Raw genomic sequence first — 18472 nt, forward strand, 5'->3', positions numbered from 1 at the left:
GAAGTACAGTACTCCTGTATGGTGCCGCAACGCGCGGCCGCGGTGCGGAAGGTCAGGGGTCACGGCGAGCAGCGGTCGATAGCCGCGCCTTCAAGGCTCCGCAGCGCCAGATGAGCGCACAAATGCCAAGGTCTCTGCCACACTGGCACAACTGGCGGCCCGTTAGTCCAGCTGCCCACACCTAACAGTACGCGACAGGCTCGGCTGTCAGCTCACTGGCCGGGCGCAACGGTTCGTCAGGTATGCGCCGAGTGGTAACTGCCTTTTCGGTAAGAAGGGCACATTACCGCAACTGGTGGTAGTCGCGAGCGCAACAGCTGGTACTCCGAGAAAACTACACTACATAGAGAAATCCACCGAATGCTGTCTTAAGTAAACTACCCCCAGAACCACGTCAGATAAGCTGAAGTGCAATCTTTAGGGCTACCTACAGACGACTGGTCGAAAGCCACTTCGATAGCGCACAGACAGCCGTTAACGTCGATGAGAGGAAGTTTAGAACAGTACTTCAGAATCAAATTTTAGCGGAGGCAATGGAGCACAGTCTCTTGACGCCAAGTGACCCAAGAAATGAGATGCTGGAAGTAGCGGATGAGATCCGCCATCTGGGTGGGAAAATAACTGAACCCAGCAGTAAAGAAGGTATCAAATACTTAGGACTACATACCAAGTAAAGCTTCATTGAAAGTGTTTATCTGGAGCGTAGCATAATATAGAAGAGAAACGTCGACAAACGCTACAGACAACAGAACAGAAGCTTTTGAAATGTGATACAGAAAAATGTTTAAGATTACATGAGTAGACAGGATAATCAACCAAGTGATACAGAATCGTGTTGGATAAAAATATAGCAGAGCATGGACTTCGGCGCAATTTTTTGAACGGAAGACCACATCAAGTTTTACATTTTACATATCAACGCCTGTCAAGGCTCACGCAAAGGAAACGCTGCGCGTATGAACATAGCTGTACGCGCTTTTTAATGCGACTTCGGGAAAAAATTGCGTTCGCGCTCGTGAATTGCTGTAGACGTGTGCGCTTCCTCCTTACCTAAATATGTGCAAAAAATATCGATTCTTTGTGACAAATTTAATATAAATATTGTGGCAAACGGGGAATATAATCGCTGCGCATCGGTAAGCTGTCGACTTCAATGTAGACAAAAAGCCTCAGGATAAGCTAACCACTGCGGCCTGGCACGGAGAGCCCCAGCACAGCGTCGCTTACAAATGAGAATGCCCGGCTGTCACGGAACGCCAGGAATGTAACGGGGAAGGACCAGCTCAGCTGGACATTCAACCCGCTGACCTCGGCATCAGCCGCCGCGCACGTGAACATCCCGCGCGAGAGCGGTAAACAAGCCCGGGCGGGATCGGGAAGTTTCCAAAGTGCACGCGGAAGTCTTATCTGTTACCTGATAAGCGAGAGCCGATCCTGACGAAGCTGTGCGCGCTGCTGCCAGAGAGAGAGAGAGAGAGAGAGAGAGAGAGAGAGAGAGAGACCTATCCCAGCAGAAGGTGCGAAGTTTTGATAAGAATTTTAATTACAGAGGACACTATCAAAAGCCCTTTGCTACGTCATGTGTGCGACCTGCGGAAACCCCCTCTCAAACGCTGCTATAATAAGCTTCGGCAAATATTTCAGCAAATAATGGAGACTGGTCTCAGTTCCGCGGCACCTGATATTACGTAACTCCTGGAACGCTACCGCAACTAGGACGTTCATCGCTGCTGCCCGTAGACCACAGTGCGTTGTAAAATTCCAGCAACGCCTTCCTGCTTTCACCGGCGGCGGGGTTGGACACAAGCATAACGATAGCGAAGCTAGCGCCAGCCGTTACCTTTTCGACTAGCAGATCCCCGCGGCTACAGCGCAGAGACATGAAGACGCAAGAGAGCGACGCACGGCACTCCACGCCAGCCTCGAACGCACTGACTGCCAAGTCAGCCTGGACGGGAGGCAAAAGGCCAGCCGCGTCACGTGACACTGACGTCACACCCCCACCCAACGGCGCGGGGCCCGCGCTCGCTGTTCCTCCTCAGATAGCGAATTTTGACGTTTATCGCTGTAGTCTTTCGGTTTATACACTGAACTCGCCGTTACACACCTAGGAAACTTACGTTACGCCTGCACCTAACAAATAATGGAAGTCAGCCTGCTACTGTACGTATTTGCAGTACGTAGCGATACTACTGTTAAGTACGTACTGTACGACCTAACCGTCTGAACCTTCAAATGTACAATATCCCGATGCCGTGGACGTTTTGCAGAGTCTTATTTGGGAGGAGGGCCAAACTGGGCAACTGCCTAGGGCAGCTCTTTTTTTTCCCTTCTCCTTGGGGGAGGCAATAATTTATAAAAACCATGGGCACCAAATATGTTCCTAAAATTTAAATCTCCCGTTAACCGGCGAATATTAATTGACGCACAGGCAAAAGTGTTACGTAGTGTCGTTTATTCTTGATACTATTAGCAAAAGTAGGAAATAGTTCCATACAGTGATGTTAATTAGCTCCTTTTATAATTTACGAGAGCGCGTTTTCACGCGTTTCATTTTCGATTGATGATTATGTAAACGTGCTTAAAATAATGTTAATGTACGTCCACACCAGCGTGGTTTCATTACCTTTGTTAAACTCTTAACCAAAGATATCAATGCATATTTCTCCCTGTTCATAAACAAAACAAATGTTGCAACTCTTCAGGCGTGTTTTACGAAGGTAATATTTTTAACCTCACACACTTAAATGATCGATTGACTTACACCTTTGTTAACTTTTTTACGACGCGCATGCGCTTTTAACATCAGAGTAGCAGGTGCACTTTGTATGACTTTCACGTGGACGACTGAAACACAGTTCGCTTTAGTTCCTCATACCACATGGTTAACTGACTTCTAATGTGATTCCTAGCCTGTCAATATATGCTCCTTTGCGATATTTTGATAACCATTTAAGAAAATTACTGCCAGAAAGCAACTAAGTGGGGCTAGAGAGAGAGAGAGAGAGAGAGAGAGAGAGAGAGAGAGAGAGAGAAAGGGGGGGGGGGGGGCATTGAAGAAAGCTCCGCGCCTTGACGTTTAATAGAATCCTCAAAGAACTGAGGCAGGGAAGGAACACCTTCCCCGAGTGAATTTCCATTTGTAAAATTTTATTAAAGTACGGTTTTAGGTGCAACGCATAGTGAAGTATTAAATAGGTAAAAAATATGCCCAATTGTTAGGCAAACTTTAACAAACATATGTATTTCAAGTTGAGGGGGGGGGGGGGATTTTTTACCGAGGAGCGTAAAGAGTCCTAAATGCGGGTCTGATGTAATGAAAACTTTTCTGCATGCATCATCAGTCTTATCTACAAATTTTGGTGGAATCCTGTTGCAAAGTGCCACGTGGCCGAGTCGTGGCGTTTCATTTACGAAAGACGAAATGCCTGGATTTAAATGAATTTAATTAATGAAACTTAATATTTTGACAAAAATTCTGTCCATATTATACAAACCCATTTTGAGCATATGTAAGTCCTGCTGTGTGACGAGGTCAGCAATCCGTTGTGGCCAAGTTTTACTCCACACTGAATACATTTTTGTGTACGAATAACTAAAATCACAAGGTAATTCAAAAATTTACTGCAAAATACAAAATCTCTGACGAGTATTTCGATGCGTGTTATGCACATACAAATCTTTTGAGTTAACTGCTTGTTTTTTTCAACATTCAGTTACGATATTTTGAAAATGAGATATTTACTCGAGTGCAGCGTCAGCGGAGTTAAAAAAAATACATGTTTATTCACTAGTACTTCCGTTTTATAGAGTTTGTGAAATAACTCCGATAGAACCAAAATTATGCTTGTCGCTTTTCTTTCCATAAAATTAACCATATACATTTTATCTACGTTTAACACAGAATTTAATCCGGGAAACGCTTGCTACAAAAATAAAAACTTTTAACTTACATCTGAAATTATATCGCAGCTCATCTCTGTTTCGTTTTCTTTTCGTGTTGAAAAGAGGCACATCGGATTAAAATTTCGAGCAGAACTCGAGAAGCACTTAATCAACAATGAGAACGGTGTTTATTTACGGTTTGCAAACCAAAGAGTAAAACCACCACGCGCTGGCCTGCTATCTCTGAAATGTGACGAATCATCGCTGCTTGCCCAAGCGATACGCCAGACTGCCTCGCTGAGTATAAATACGGTCTAGCTATCTGTCAAAAATATGCCACGGAAATGTACTGGCAGAAGGCAAAACAGAACACTGGTGGACGTACATTCGTCTAGTAACTGCCTTTGATAGCAGGCTACTGGCGAGACAGAGGTACAAACAAGCAAACGTTCCTCTCAGTCTCTTAATGGCTCATCACTTTACCGTAAGGCACTAAGTAGGCAAAAGGAAGCTGAAAGTCACGTTCCGCTGTCCAAGAGCGCTGTGTGCTAGCTCTGAAGAAAAACAATTCAGAGAAGCCGCGAACGCAGTACGACTCGGATCTGAAATCTGCTCCCTGCGTGTATAAGTTCCCTCTCACTGCACAACCTTCCTCGTTGAGAAAAGTGAAGCAAGATTGGCGCGGCCAGCCACATGACAGGAAAATTCAGAAACGGTCCTTTGAGACGTATTACCGAAACGATGTTAAGCACGACATATGATCATCAAAAGATGCTGTGGGGAAAGTATGGGTAATCGCGAATGTATTTGATGATGTCGCGTACAAAATGGATACAGAGACGAAGAAAGCAGCTGCAATTTATCCGGAGGCTGAGTACACACGGCACCTGCATCGTACACAGAGATAACACAGCCGTAGACGACTGCAGCAAACAAAAGAATGGAGATAGGGGCACACCTGCCGTGGAGTAGTGGGACAACTGTGAATTGCGTTGTGAAGAATGTGATGTGTTGACAGGAAAAAGATAGGATAAATGTGGAACAGAGGCTACCTAAGACACTATGTCCAAATGATTCAGAATCTTTGCAACCACTTATCGTCAGAGAATGGCACAAACCAAGGTATCATACAGGTATTCTGTATGTCTCCAGCGCTATTTAGTATCTGTATAGGAAATAACAGGGCAAGGCGATAATGCACTTTTGGGAATCTAACTATGAAGCTAACAGTTTTGACATCTGCATGCTGGTGATCAAGTAATTTCTCAAGTGGAAACAAAACGAGGAGAGCAGTATATTAGTTACGTGTCCTGAGTCCCAAAACTATAGCAGTGTTTTTCTAATGTTAAGAACCAGTGAGGTCAAAATTTTGTATCCATGTTAAAACTCCAGAGCAAATGTCTAATTTCCAATATTTCGTCCATATAAAAAACATAAAACACCTGTCACAGTATGTGGAACTGAACCCTCAAATGGAAGGTGAGGAAACAGACGTAAATGAAATCTAAGGTTATGGCAGCTTCTACCTTATCGAGATCAGAATGTTGGTCTTAAAGAAAGGAGCATCTCAGGCGATCAGAAACATTATCAGTTCAGTCCGTCAAATATGTACAGAGGTCCAGCGATAAAAGACAAAATCAGGATCATCCAAATCAGGTGTGAAGTTTGTAATCGAGAAGACTGCAGATCAAAAAGAAATGAAAGGAGCATGTTCCGCGTACGCCCGGGACCATAACCTTAAAGTCTTACATTACATAATAACTTTGGAGAAGGAAGATTTCATTATGTACCTTTGGAGAGGAGATAAGTCAGCACAGCGAGGACAAGATCGCGCACCCAATGCAGACCAAGTTTGGCCTAAACCAGAGAGAGAGAGAGAGAGAGAGAGAGAGAGAGAGAGAGAGAGAGAGAGAGAGGTCGGGGGAGGGGCGGGGGGCGCTAGACGCTGGCACGCTTTCCGTTTTGAGATTTTTCCTTCGGAAAACCAATGGCTCTCTAGCAACCATTTTTCAAACATACAAAGAATGTGTCTTGGATATTAACATTCGTTGTCCGTCAATACCTCTCTCTCTGTGCGTGTGCGTGTGCGTGTGCGTGTGCGTCTCTCGAGATAACGAGCAGCAAAGGCTTGCAGCTGCAGTGCTCGGTATAAACACGTGTCGCAAACAAGCATTGCCGTGAGAATTCTCTTTTTCGCCTCGTAGCGACGTAATAGCCTGGAATTGCATATGTTGTTCGCCATCAGTCAGGCGTGAAGGGCGTCCTGGCTGCAACGCACCTCCGGGACCATCAGCGCCGCCCAGATCGTTTTCTTTTCGTAACGAGGCGCTTTCTGTCTAAAAGCTGCCCAGATGTATTTAGCTCTCGGATGCGTAATTCGACATCGATCTACCGCTGCTGCTTCGATCTCGCATCTTCCGCATCGACTGCAGGATCGGCCTGCTTCGCCGATTTCCGGCACAGGTTGCTGCCCGGCGCATATTCTGCTTTATGGATCTTCACTTTTTGATTATCCCACGGCTCTTTCTCGCTTCTCGGGACGGCAAGGGACCCACGGAGTGGCGGTCGCTTTCTGGTGACGTGTCAGCACAACTGAGGCGTGCGGATTAATGCCACCGCCATACGTGCCTATGTTTTAGTCATCACTAACTGCCATCGTGCTTTATTTTGAGTGATCCGTCTTCTAAATGGTCTGGTCTGATGCGGCCCGCCATGAATCCCTCTTCTGTGGCAACTCTGAGTTCTTCAGTTATTTGTTGGATGGATCCCAGTATCTGTCTTACCCTGGAGTTTCATACTCTAAAGCAACGTCAAGTACAATGGAAGTTATTCACTGTCTCTTAACGTACGTCCTTTATACTGTCCCTTCTTGCCATGTTTTCCACTGCGTTCTCTCCTTGTCGATTCTGCAAAGAGCTTCATCTCTTACAAATTCTCCTAACTTTCACATCTCAAAAGTTTCGCTTTCCGTTTCCTGTTTATACCCAGAGCACGATTCGCTTCCGTACAGTGCTCTGCCCCGAACGTACGTTTCTCACAAATTTCTTCTTCAAATTAAGGCCGATGCTCGATACAAATGACTACTTCTGGCCAGAAATCCCCTCTCTGGCAGTGTTAGTGTGCTTTTCATGTCGACCTCAGTTCGCCCGCCATACTATACCGCAGAATTATATCATTCCGTCTACTTAAAGGTTTTGTTCCCCCACAAGGTCCAGCCTAGTGCTAGACAAGGACTCAGCGCAACACGTTCATGTTTTTTTGTTGTTGTCGCCAGCAATATTCAGAGTCATGTAAAGCCACTGGGCATCTGTAACACGGTTCGGTATTTTGTCACACGGCATAATTTCAGGCACGCATCATAACGCAATGCTCGAGTATCTAGGGTCCGAGGTTTCGAAACTCACAGCTAAACCGGAAACTGAACGTTATCCGCCAACGGCACACGCGACTTTATCGGTGCTGCAGTTATTTCTCCAATTCTAGTGTTATAGCAACTGAACTGGTATTTCAACTACACTTTATGAAACTTTACTACTGAGGCGACTACGAGAAAATAAGAGAGATTATTCAAATTTTAGTGACCTCACGAAGCACTCTCCCCGGGAGAAAATAGTTCATACGAACAAATAGAAATTGGGAAAATCAGTTTCAGAGAAAAACAAGTTGCTAAAACGTCTAGGCCTTTGCGCACATTGGCTACAAGGCAAAAACTTTATGTACACTTTAGGAGTATATTATCTATGATATGTGCATTTATTTAGTTAACACAGGTAAGAAATATCTTCATCGCCCTCATTGCTCATAAAAACGAAAATAATGGTAGAACAGGCGTTCCCCTCGCACCAATGAAGCGAGAAATCGCGCTCCAGCGACACTATGGGCCTGTTCCTTACGAACAGTCCGCAAACTCGACAGCCATTCTCGTGTGATGCAGGTGGGGCAGTCTGGTCTGCTGATTGGATTGTTGCGCCCGTAACCAGGTCAACCATAGACGGCCGCCGCTGGCCTATTTGCGGCGCACGAGGGCTGTTTCCCCACTGCGGGGCGACCCGACCGCAGCCGTTGCGCCACGACTCGCAGTCGCTCGCTGTTTCGCGAACTTTCCCCGCAGCGTTTCGTCACACATGGGGCCGCTGCGAGGTGAGAGCAGCCGCGAAACCCCCTGAGAGCTGCCTGCTGGTGGTGGTGGTGGTGGTGGTGGTGGTTGTTTTGGCGTACATACTACACGGCGCGGACGCCGGACGATGCTTTCGCCGTTTTACGTAAGTCAGCGAGCACCGACATTTCGGCGCAGTTTGCAGCGGTGGGGATCGATGGCGGCGGCGCTGACGTCATGGCAGCGGCCGCGTACTACGTCACGGCTGTTACGTAAGCAGGCCCGGCTGCCGCTGGCGCAAGGCCCCCTTTAACGACTAGGTTAACGCGCGGCGCGCCGGGACCACACACACACACACACACACACACACACACACACACACACACACACACACACACACACGAAATAAGGCCGTCAACCCAGAGAATCACTACACCACCACGACCACGGTCCTGTCCACGTCGTCGACACAGCGCGTACTGGATTATGAAAACAGGTCTGAAAGAGGCCAGGTACCACGGTGCACCTGCCGAGTGCGATTAAGACGGTTCTTTGTATAGGACACGCTTATTTACCAGCCAAAAAGCTAATGTTGGTTTTTTACACCTTGCCTTTCTCAGGACACTCCCTTTTCAAACAAAGATTCGTTTGGTTTCTAGCATGCTCCCGTGAGAAAACTCGTATAAAATACTACGCTACAAATTTCATCAAGTTCAGTCACCCTGGACTCTACGTTGAACGGAAAAGGATTTTCGAAGTTCGCAACGTAAAATACACTGTGTTAATGAAGATGCAGTGTTATTGTCTACATTTGCAACACATTCCTTTAGCTTCCACTTCAGTGCTGTTTATAATATTTATACTTTTCCTTTGTAACTGGATTTTCATTTACGTTTTAACCGAATTGTTTTAGGGGTCTCCACTGGTTTACACAGTATACAAGAGAAACAGCTGTTTAGGTACGAATATTTACAGGTACCAACTGAACTGATTCACAGCATTGTTACATAGTGCTTAAAATATATTTGCAGATCGGAAGAGGACATCACAAAAACGGCCACCGCTGAACACAACGGCAACCGCTCGCGCAGTTTTGGACTTGCATCGACCACTAACCCAAGCAGACAAAAGCGGTGCATAGCCAGTAGCACTGTGAGAACCTAGCGAATGAGAATACCTGTACTTACTGACGACGTCCCCGTTAAAACCTGGTAAACACAGGGGTAAGAGAGACGAAAGGCCGGCGGAAGCAGGTTGGATTGGCAACTGCCAACCGCCCGCGAGAAGCTGCGCACTTCGTGTTTGGGACGCCAGCAGCTGTTCATTAGCGAAGTGGACGGGCTGTGATGCCGGGCTGGCACGCGTCACGTGTTAACCGAGGTGCAAGTGCGCATCAGACACCAGGCGGCCAACCGTGTCAAGCTGTCTCACACACGCCGTTCGCGTCCTCTTACTTCTACGGCAACACCTACAGAAGGCTGTTTTAGCATGCCTCGTCCATCGTCGGCCAAGGATTAGAATTCTCGTATAAATCGAGTAGCATTAGAAAAGTCAGTGTTCCTTCGGCTTATTTCGAATATGGTCATTACGTCTATAACGCGCCCATCTACCAAACCTGTCGTCTCTGAAGACAGTATCCTATTACAGTGAGCCTGATACTGGAGTTTCACATCTCCGATATATTCGCGCAGTTGCCGCCACACTGTCCCAATTAGCGACAATTCCCAATCACCGTTCTCGTGTTAGTTCCGATATGCCTTCGCTCTACAACAGACACGTCATAATAAACTCCATAGGCCGTTTCGATATCGAGCTTAGCACAGAGCAGAGAAGCCTCTCCGTAAACATTGGGGGCCTAAAATTAACGTGGAGTCCGATATATAGCGCAACTCTACTTTTTTGTATTCCTCTGGTGCTTTGTGTGTCTGCCATGGCGGTGACTTGAATCTGACGGCACTATCATGTATGGGGATCGCGCTTTATGGAAGGAAGTAGTAGTTTTGTGTAGGCCTGTACCTCCTAACATTACCGTCTCATTGCCTCCCTTGGCTGGGCATCCCCGTAAGTTACACGGACGCTGCTACAAGACATTCCTACACACGCATTCTTTCCCACGCTCCACTTTATCGTCCCCCGGGTTGAAATTCACAAAGGGTACTGTCTTATTCCGAGCACAAAGCTGCCATGCTCAGGTGGTAATTACGCTTCCCTCTGTAGGTATTCTGACAATCTATGATCAAACAGCGAATCCTGCCGTCGGAACTGCCGCAAAAGCGAAGTAAAACAGATCTATAAAGGAATTATTTTCGACACGGGGAACTTGGAGGCACCAGCCTGGCAGGGTGAGAACCTAGCGGCGCCTCGCGACAGGGAAGCGGAAATGAAACAGAAGCGGCCGCGGCAACTTCCCGGTGCGTCGCAGCTGACGTCCGCATTTAGCTCAAGGGTACCACCGTAAACACTGCCCGCCCGCCGTCCGTTCCGGGACCAGAATGATGCGCCTCTATCCGAGGTCGCGAGCACTTGCCGTCTATGACCAAGCACCGCGACGAAAAGTGATAGAACAGCGAATCGGGAAACAATGAATGTGAAAATCCGCTGAAGATTATTATTTTAGTAATTATAGTATCTACAACGGCTTAAAAACCACTTTTACAGCACGAAAACTTTAATTAAAATACTCACTGCTACTATGTGACCTATTCACTAAATCAACTGAGCAGGTTATTCTGAGTGAGTATTTCATACAAACGTGTACACAGTTGTATGCTCACAGAGAAGGGAACCAATAAGCGATAAGCTTCGGTGCCGATTTGAGTGAAGGAACGAATGTTACTGTGTCGAAACGTAAAATATCTGTGGAAGAGAAATTTTTTAATCTCCAGAACTGTTGCGATGAAATACCTAATCCCTGCGAGTTACCTGCTATCTGCGGACTGTAAATTCTTAAAAGGACGAGTAGCAGTTATCAACAGGAAACCATTCACAGCCTGACAAACTTAAAATCCCTTCAGTAAAAACTATCATAACCATTGCATTCGTCGCGAAATTTGTGCCGTGTACGGACTGGATGTACGAACGTTCTGCGCGTCAGTGGTGTCACGATGACATAAATCGCCGTCGATCTGCAGTTAACAACCCTCTGCTAAGAGAAAACCGACAACCGGCATTGACTGCCTGACAACTCGCCGCATTACTCACTGCGCTTTTGCAACAAGATACTGCAGTGACCAATTGGGGTACCCCAACATAGGCGCTCGTTAACTTTCAAAATTCCTTTCCGAGAACCGGAGGATTCATTGTGATCTGTGTTGAGACACGCATTCCCTAAGGCAACAAGGGAAAAAACAGTATGGGATAAAACACACAATGTAAAAAGCGCCGCACACTCCAAGACGGAATTGTTATGACTACAGTCTTTTTTGGACGCCCAGACAAAGTTGTTTCTAGGTGTTCGGGAATGTGGAAGGAGAAGCCGTTCTTAAAGCTGCCAGAGAGATTCCAGACAGGCGACACTAGCTGCCTAGTAGCGGTGTCGGGTTTCTGCACAACGGTCGGCCCTGCTCTGCCCGGCAGAATACATACAGTAATGGAAATAAGTATTCATACACTAGAGCGTGGAAAAGTAAACTGCCTTTATTGACAATACGAAACCGAAAACACTAATTGGATATGCACTATACACATTGGCCAGTCGTCAATGCAGCTATGCTGGTATATAAAACGAGAATGAACAAGCCTTTACAAAACAAAATACAAAAACGTCTGCCAAGTTCTCTACTGCCCTGGGAATTAGGTATTCATACACCAAGAGAAAATGACACTTCTAACAAAGCCACAACATGTTTAATACTTTGTATGCATACCCTTACGATGTATTACTTCTCGCAACCTCCGTGGCATGGAATGGATCAATTTTCTTGTAGTTTCCGACGTGATACCTTCCCATTCTCGAAGGAGAGCCTCTTTCAAAGAGGCCTTACTGCGGATGTCGAGTTTTCTCACCCGTGTTTCGAACTCACTCCACAAGTGTTCCATGGGATTCAGGTCCGGACTCTGAGCTGGTGTTTTAAGAGTGTGTGTTGTAGAGCAACCACAGCCGGACAATTTGCGCCGTATGTTTGGGATCATTGTCCTGTTGGAAGTAATAATTTCTAGGAAGACCCAAGGCGTCAACACTCTGTTGTAAGTTCTGTTTGTTAATGTTCATATACACAAATCTGTCCATGGTACCTTCCACAAACACAAATTTTCCGACACCGGAGGCTGACATACAGCCCCATACCATCACTCCACCACCTCCGTGCTTCACCGTGGGTTGAATGTTGTTTCGGTCGAGGTCTGTATTCGGTCTTCTCCAGACCAAAATCCTGCCATCATTGTGCACGATATTAAATTTGCTTTCATCACTAAACAATACAGTATCCCAGAAGTCTACTGTCTTGGATACATGCTGTTTCGCGAATTCCATCCGCCACTTCCTGTTCTAAAGCCGATGTAGGGCTTTCGTCTCGGGACCCTGCCTCTGTTGCCCGAACGACTGAAAATGGTACGAACTGCCCTTGGAGTGATGTCCTTTCGGAAGTGGTCAGGTACATATGCGGATAGTGCCGACGCTGTCGTTTTCGGGTTTTTCTTGGTGATTCTTGGTAGCATTCTGGTCTCTCTTGTTGTAAGCTTCTGTGGACGACCGTGTCGTTCACTGTTTATTACTACATGTCTGTCCTTATATCGCTTAGTGATACATTGCACAGTCGCTCGGCTTCGTCCTATGATGTTCGCAATTTCGGCATACGACTTGTGTTGAAGATACGGGGCGAAAACGATGTTTGGTTCCTCAATGGCCATTTGCTTATCCTTGCGGCCCATTCTGCTGTTCCACGGTACTCACGTTCGATGTGTTGTTGCTTCACGGCCGCCACACGACTACACAAGTGTGGCCTGCACTCCGGGGCTGTCAGCCGTTTGTTTGTTTGTTTGTTGGTTGGTTGTTTGTTTGTTAGGTTGAAAGAAGTCCGCTGTATGAATACATTTTGCCCTGTCGTAGACGTGCTGAGTGGAACATATTTTATTTTCCCAGAGTAGACTCATGGCATACGGGAAGCTTCATTACCAAGAACATGGTACTTATTCGTATCGGCGCTGTTTGTGATTTACTATCAACACACCATCGTAGTTTGTCACCACCTACTGTATGAATACTTATTTCCATGACTGTACGCGAGCTTTTGCGCCAGTTCAAATATGACGCTTTCGAACATCCGCCCAGGTACTTCAAATCGCCTCCGAGACATTTCCACCCCTCCGTGCCCAACAAAAAGTGGCTCGCTTGCCAACGCTTTGAACAAGGTGAAGAGGTAAAACAAACTGTCAATTACTGTAGAATTTTATGCAGTGGAAATTCGGCAACTCAAATGAAAATGATATGTAGGTAACGAAAGGAACGACTGTTTTCAATATTTACATAATAAACCCGCTTTCGCGCCTGTCTTCAGTGGGGAGAGGCTGGTGCCCGGGAGGTAGGCTGAGAACACTGGGGGGGGGGGGAGGGGAGGGGAGGGAGGGGAGGGGAAGCTGCAGGCAGCGAGCGGCCGCGGGCTCCCGAGGACGCACGGGCCGTGTCGCAACTACGCCGGGCGGCGCCTCCCCAGAAGCCATAGGGCACAGACAAACAGCTCGCGTTTCTCTCGCGGCTACTGCCCTACGCTGGCTATCGCGCCATTTGCCCTAACTTTGGCAAACCCGAGTCGCATATCACAGTCCGATGATCGGGTACAGAGCTCTTTTTGTGGGCTGGATCGGTCTGAAACAGGGTCGACATAGACCTTTTGAATCACGCTAAGGCGACGCCTAAGTCTGTAACTACACTTCTACTCGGCAAGCACCGAATGAGCTCTGATCCCTCTCGTGCTTTCTTCTGGCGAGTTTGTACGTATGAGGAAGAGAGGTACTATGGTCGAGTCCTCTAGGAAAGTACGCCCTGGGAATTTCAACCGCGAACTTAGCCGCGATTCGCACCTGTCCTGTAGCGTCCGCTACGGGAGGTCGAGGGTGACTCTGCGATGCTTTCGCGCTTATTAAACGAAACTTCGGTGGAGAGCTCAAAATGGTTCAAATGGCTCTGAGCACTATGGGACTTAACTTCTGAGGTCATCGGTCCCCTAGAACTTAGAACTTCTTCAACCTAACTAACCTAAGGACATCACACACATCCATACCCGAGGCAGGTTTCGAACTTGCGACTGTAGCGGTCACGCGGTTCCAGACAGTAGCGCCTAGAACCGCTCGGCAACTCCCGCCGGCTCAGTGGAGAGCGTCGCTCCGGTTTGCATGTTCTCTCCGTACGTTAATCGAACCTGCTAAGGGTGCCACACTGACGAGTGGCAGTGTATCGGTGGGACGAGTGTCTTGTGAGCTCCATCTTTCGTGTGTAGAGATTTTTTTGGAGTTTTTGCAATGACTGCCAAATGCTTTCAATTCCGTACAGTGTAATCGAAGATTGGCGGATCTTGCAGACTAGTTGTGCAGAACATCTTACCCATATTTACGTAGAGGACCGACAGCCAGTCAGACACCGCAGCAATCGGGAATCCTGTGCGGCGCGGAATGCGAGGGGGAGCAAAGATCGTAGCCAGATTATCATCGCTGCCGCCCCCGTCCCCACCCTCACCTCCTGAGGAGTGCAGCTAAGAAACTTGGACGAAAATACCAGGGACAAAACGCGCACGCGTTTGCGGATCTAGACTTTCTTCGGCTCCTCTTCACTCGAAGGTCGCCCGAAATCGAAACGAAATCGTGCGCAGCAATCCAGGACGAATAAGCGAGAAACTAGCGGAATAGTGATACCTCGAGTGACCGCTTTGCGGAGCAGCTGATCTCACGATGTGTCACGCCGACACCACAATCACAGCTGTGCCGGTCCGCAGCTCGTGGTCTAGTGGCTAGTGTTACTGCCTTTGTATCACGGGGTCCCAGGTTCGAGTCTCGGTCGGGTTGGGAATTTTCTCTGCCTGGGAACAAGGGTCTTTGTGTTACCATATAATAATAATAATAATAATAATAATAATAATAATAATAATCTGACAGTGGCTAGATTGGAGTGTGTGAAAAAACTGAACTGTGTTAAAACTGGTACTTTGTAAGGGCGCTGATGACAGCGTAATTGAGACCACCACCACCACGAAGTGTGTAGGCCAAGAGCGGCTGTGGCACTCCCATGTCCGCCGGTGTGCTGCAGCGGACCACAACTCGCAGACACCTGCGGGCACAAACCCAGGGTGTGTGTGTGTGTGTGTGTGTGTGTGTGTGTGTGTGTGTGTGTGTGTACACAACATTCTCTGAAGACGCTCAGCAACGGCAGCACGAGCGGTCGTACAGGGCTATTACAAATGATTGAAGCGATTTCATAAATTCACTGTAGCTCCATTCATTGACATATGGTCACGACACACTACAGATACGTAGAAAAACGGCACTTCAGGTTTCTGCCGCCAGAGCGCTCGAGAGCGCAGTGAGACAAAATGGCGACAGGAGCCGAGAAAGCGTATGTTGTGCTTGAAATGCACTCACATCAGTCAGTCATAACAGTGCAACGACACTTCAGGGCGAAGTTCAACAAAGATCCACCAACTGCTAACTCCATTCGGCGATGGTATGCGCAGTTTAAAGCTTCTGGATGCCTCTGTAAGGGGAAATCAACGGGTCGGCCTGCAGTGAGCGAAGAAACGGTTGAACGCGTGTGGGCAAGTTTCACGCGTAGCCCGCGGATTTCTTTCTGTGGGGTTATGTGAAAGATTCAGTGTTTAAACCTCCTCTAACAAGAAACGTGCCAGAACTGCGAGCTCGCATCAACGATGCTTTCGAACTCACTGATGGGGACATGCTGCGCCGAGTGTGGGAGGAACTTTATTATCGGCTTAATGTCTGCCGAATCACTAAAGGGGCACATATCGAACATTTGTGAATGCCTAAAAAAACTGAGTTTTTGTATGTGTGTGCAAAGCATTGTGAAAATATCTCAAATAATAAAGTTATTGTAGAGCTGTGAAATCGCTTCAATCATTTGTAATAACCCTGTACTCAGGAAACAGCGGCTCTGCAGAACTCGCCTCATGTGTTCATATCTGTCGTAACGTCCGCCCCTGCCAAATGGCCCGAACACGACTGAAGTGGAGTGAAATCGCGACATTTCTTCTAGTGAACGATTGCAACATTCGGTCGCTACAATCAGATCGCCGCAAGTTATGACGACTACATTTCCCTCAACTTTGTTGTTACTTCATTGAATTCTCTTACTGGCGAACCGTCAATCACGTGACATTGATGTCTACGTTTCATCGCGGAAGACAAAATAACTTCAGTCACCACTAGCGTGACTGAGCAGCACGCGTCTGTACAACGATATTCCAAATAAAAACTACGCGGACTACAGACATTTAGCGTGGTGATTAGCAAAAACCGTTCAACACTTTCGTGCTAGAAAACGATACACGTAACAGAAAATTTGGAACTACTTACAGCAGGGTCAGACCGTCCGTTGGGTAGGCACAGCAGCTCTCGACCAACCGCTGGCCCAGTTCTGGTCTATACTCAAAGCAGTGCGACACAAAGCTACATGCACTCATTTTCTCGAGGTACAGCGCTATAGCAGCGGAACGTCTATTTTCCTGCGTGGTGCTCGAGTTCTGCGCCTTGTTACTATGTGTCGCCTTCAATCTATCGCCGGCGCGCGCACGTCGCACGGGCTGGCGTCGAAGGCGGAGGCAATTACTTTCCAGGTGCACACACGCAGGTACCGGGACGGGTGTTACGGTCGCGGTAGACCAGTGCGCACGTTCGACGTCAACCACTGGCTACAGTCAATTGTTCGCGGACGTCGACACCTGCGGGGACGGCGGCGACGTCACAGCGGCGGCACTTTGCAGAAGCGTGGTGACGCAGGCCGGACGGCGGCACTAATTAACTTCCCGCCTGTTTCCGTCACGCGCCCGACCGCTAGTGTTTGTGTAAGTGGAGGCGAACACCAGCCGCCGGCCCCACATGTACGGCTCCTGAGCGACGCTTTTCCGAAAGACGCCAATTGTGAAGCTCGAGCGGGACACGCTCACACTCCGACAACTCGTAGTAAAGTTCATTAGAATCATTATCCCAGAAGTCTTTAACAGTATTAATATCAAGCTTTAGTAAAGTCGACAAATTTAAGTTCCTCCGAAATTTAAGTCCCACAAGTTCCACCGCAATTTAAGTTCTAGTAAATATCTGACACGTGTCTGCCGAAACATAAAAAGGGAAGGAATCTACTTCACATTTTGTCAGTAAATACGTGGGATGCGCCCATTTGCTCATGCTACGAGCCTCTCTGCATTTCGCGAAGCATCTATCGTGGCTAGAGAATGGACTTGTTTGTCTGCCTAATTGCCGCTAATGCCTAACTTCCTCGAAGGTACTTTAATCAGAACTAACTAGCACGGGTCAGACTGTTGTTGCTGGAAGACCGACCATTGAATACCGACCAGGATACGTGGAACACTAACGCTGAACAGCGGGTACACGTGGAGCACTGAGGCGGAACCCAAGTAAACATTAAATTTCAGGGCGTAATCAGCTGTGTGGTTACGTTATAGCTACTGGACACACACACACACACACACACACACACACACACACACACACACACACACACACAGAGAGAGAGAGAGAGATGTTGCCAAAGCATTGTATCTGCCTTTTTGGTGTTGCAGTTTGTCGCGTGGCAAAATACATAGACAACAAGCAGTGGAAGTTAAACCCCCACTCCATGCGGTTCCATTGTGTAACGTTCAGGTTACCCAGTCCTGTAGCCATCTTGAAAAGATGTTTACAAGCACAGCGAACTATTAGACATTGAATATTACCATTCAATCATTAAAACTGGTATACTGAGTGAGGTTTGCTGGCTATAAATCCAATGGGCCAGGATTTATAATTCCGTCTGCAAGTTTCTAAACGAGTTGAATGATAAGATTTTGCATATGCTGCGAGACATTTCCCTCTTAATACACCAATTCTTTTACACGTGCATCAAAAAGTTGAAGGTTCATCTTGACGTCGCCTTTTAACGAAATACATTTAAAATCCAACGGTCGCATTCCGACCTATACAAAATGTTAAATTTTCTGATTCCCCACGAGCCCGCCAGTAAAGTTTCCATAATTCCAGCAACTGTAAAATCATAATACGAGAGAAACTCACTTTATAAACAGCACATTTCTTTTGCAACTGAGGATTCGTGTACGAGTTCTACCGTTTTCGAAAGACGACCCCCTACAACATAAAAATCAACAACGTGTGCTGCCACCTAGCGGCGACGCGCAAACCTAGTGCAGTGCAGCGCGGCGCGCCACCGAGGCCCAGCGGCTGGTCGGCGCAACTCGAGCCGAGCCCCCCGCCCTCTTATACAGGCGCACAGGTACTCCGTGTGTTTTCACACCCGTTGCACAAGAGCCCGCGAGT

The 18472-nt window shown here is 47.4% G+C and overlaps 1 protein-coding gene across 4 annotated transcripts in view; it reads right to left on the reverse strand.

Annotated features, from left to right (window-relative positions):
- The window catches only part of LOC126253411 (3-phosphoinositide-dependent protein kinase 1-like), a 426440-nt gene that overhangs the window by 12027 nt on the left and 395941 nt on the right, over positions 1-18472 (reverse strand). Inside the window, exon 1 of one of the 4 annotated variants that reach the window (XM_049954720.1) lies at positions 1841-1937. The exons of the other annotated variants lie outside the window; for them this stretch is intronic. Coding sequence (XP_049810677.1) covers positions 1841-1882 — 42 coding nt within the window. The 5' untranslated portion in view covers positions 1883-1937. Of the gene's footprint in view, positions 1-1840; positions 1938-18472 lie in introns of those variants that run through there. 4 annotated transcript variants of the gene reach the window in all.

The sequence above is a fragment of the Schistocerca nitens genome, chromosome 4 (genome assembly GCF_023898315.1).
Source record: "Schistocerca nitens isolate TAMUIC-IGC-003100 chromosome 4, iqSchNite1.1, whole genome shotgun sequence".
Taxonomy (NCBI): domain Eukaryota; kingdom Metazoa; phylum Arthropoda; class Insecta; order Orthoptera; family Acrididae; genus Schistocerca; species Schistocerca nitens.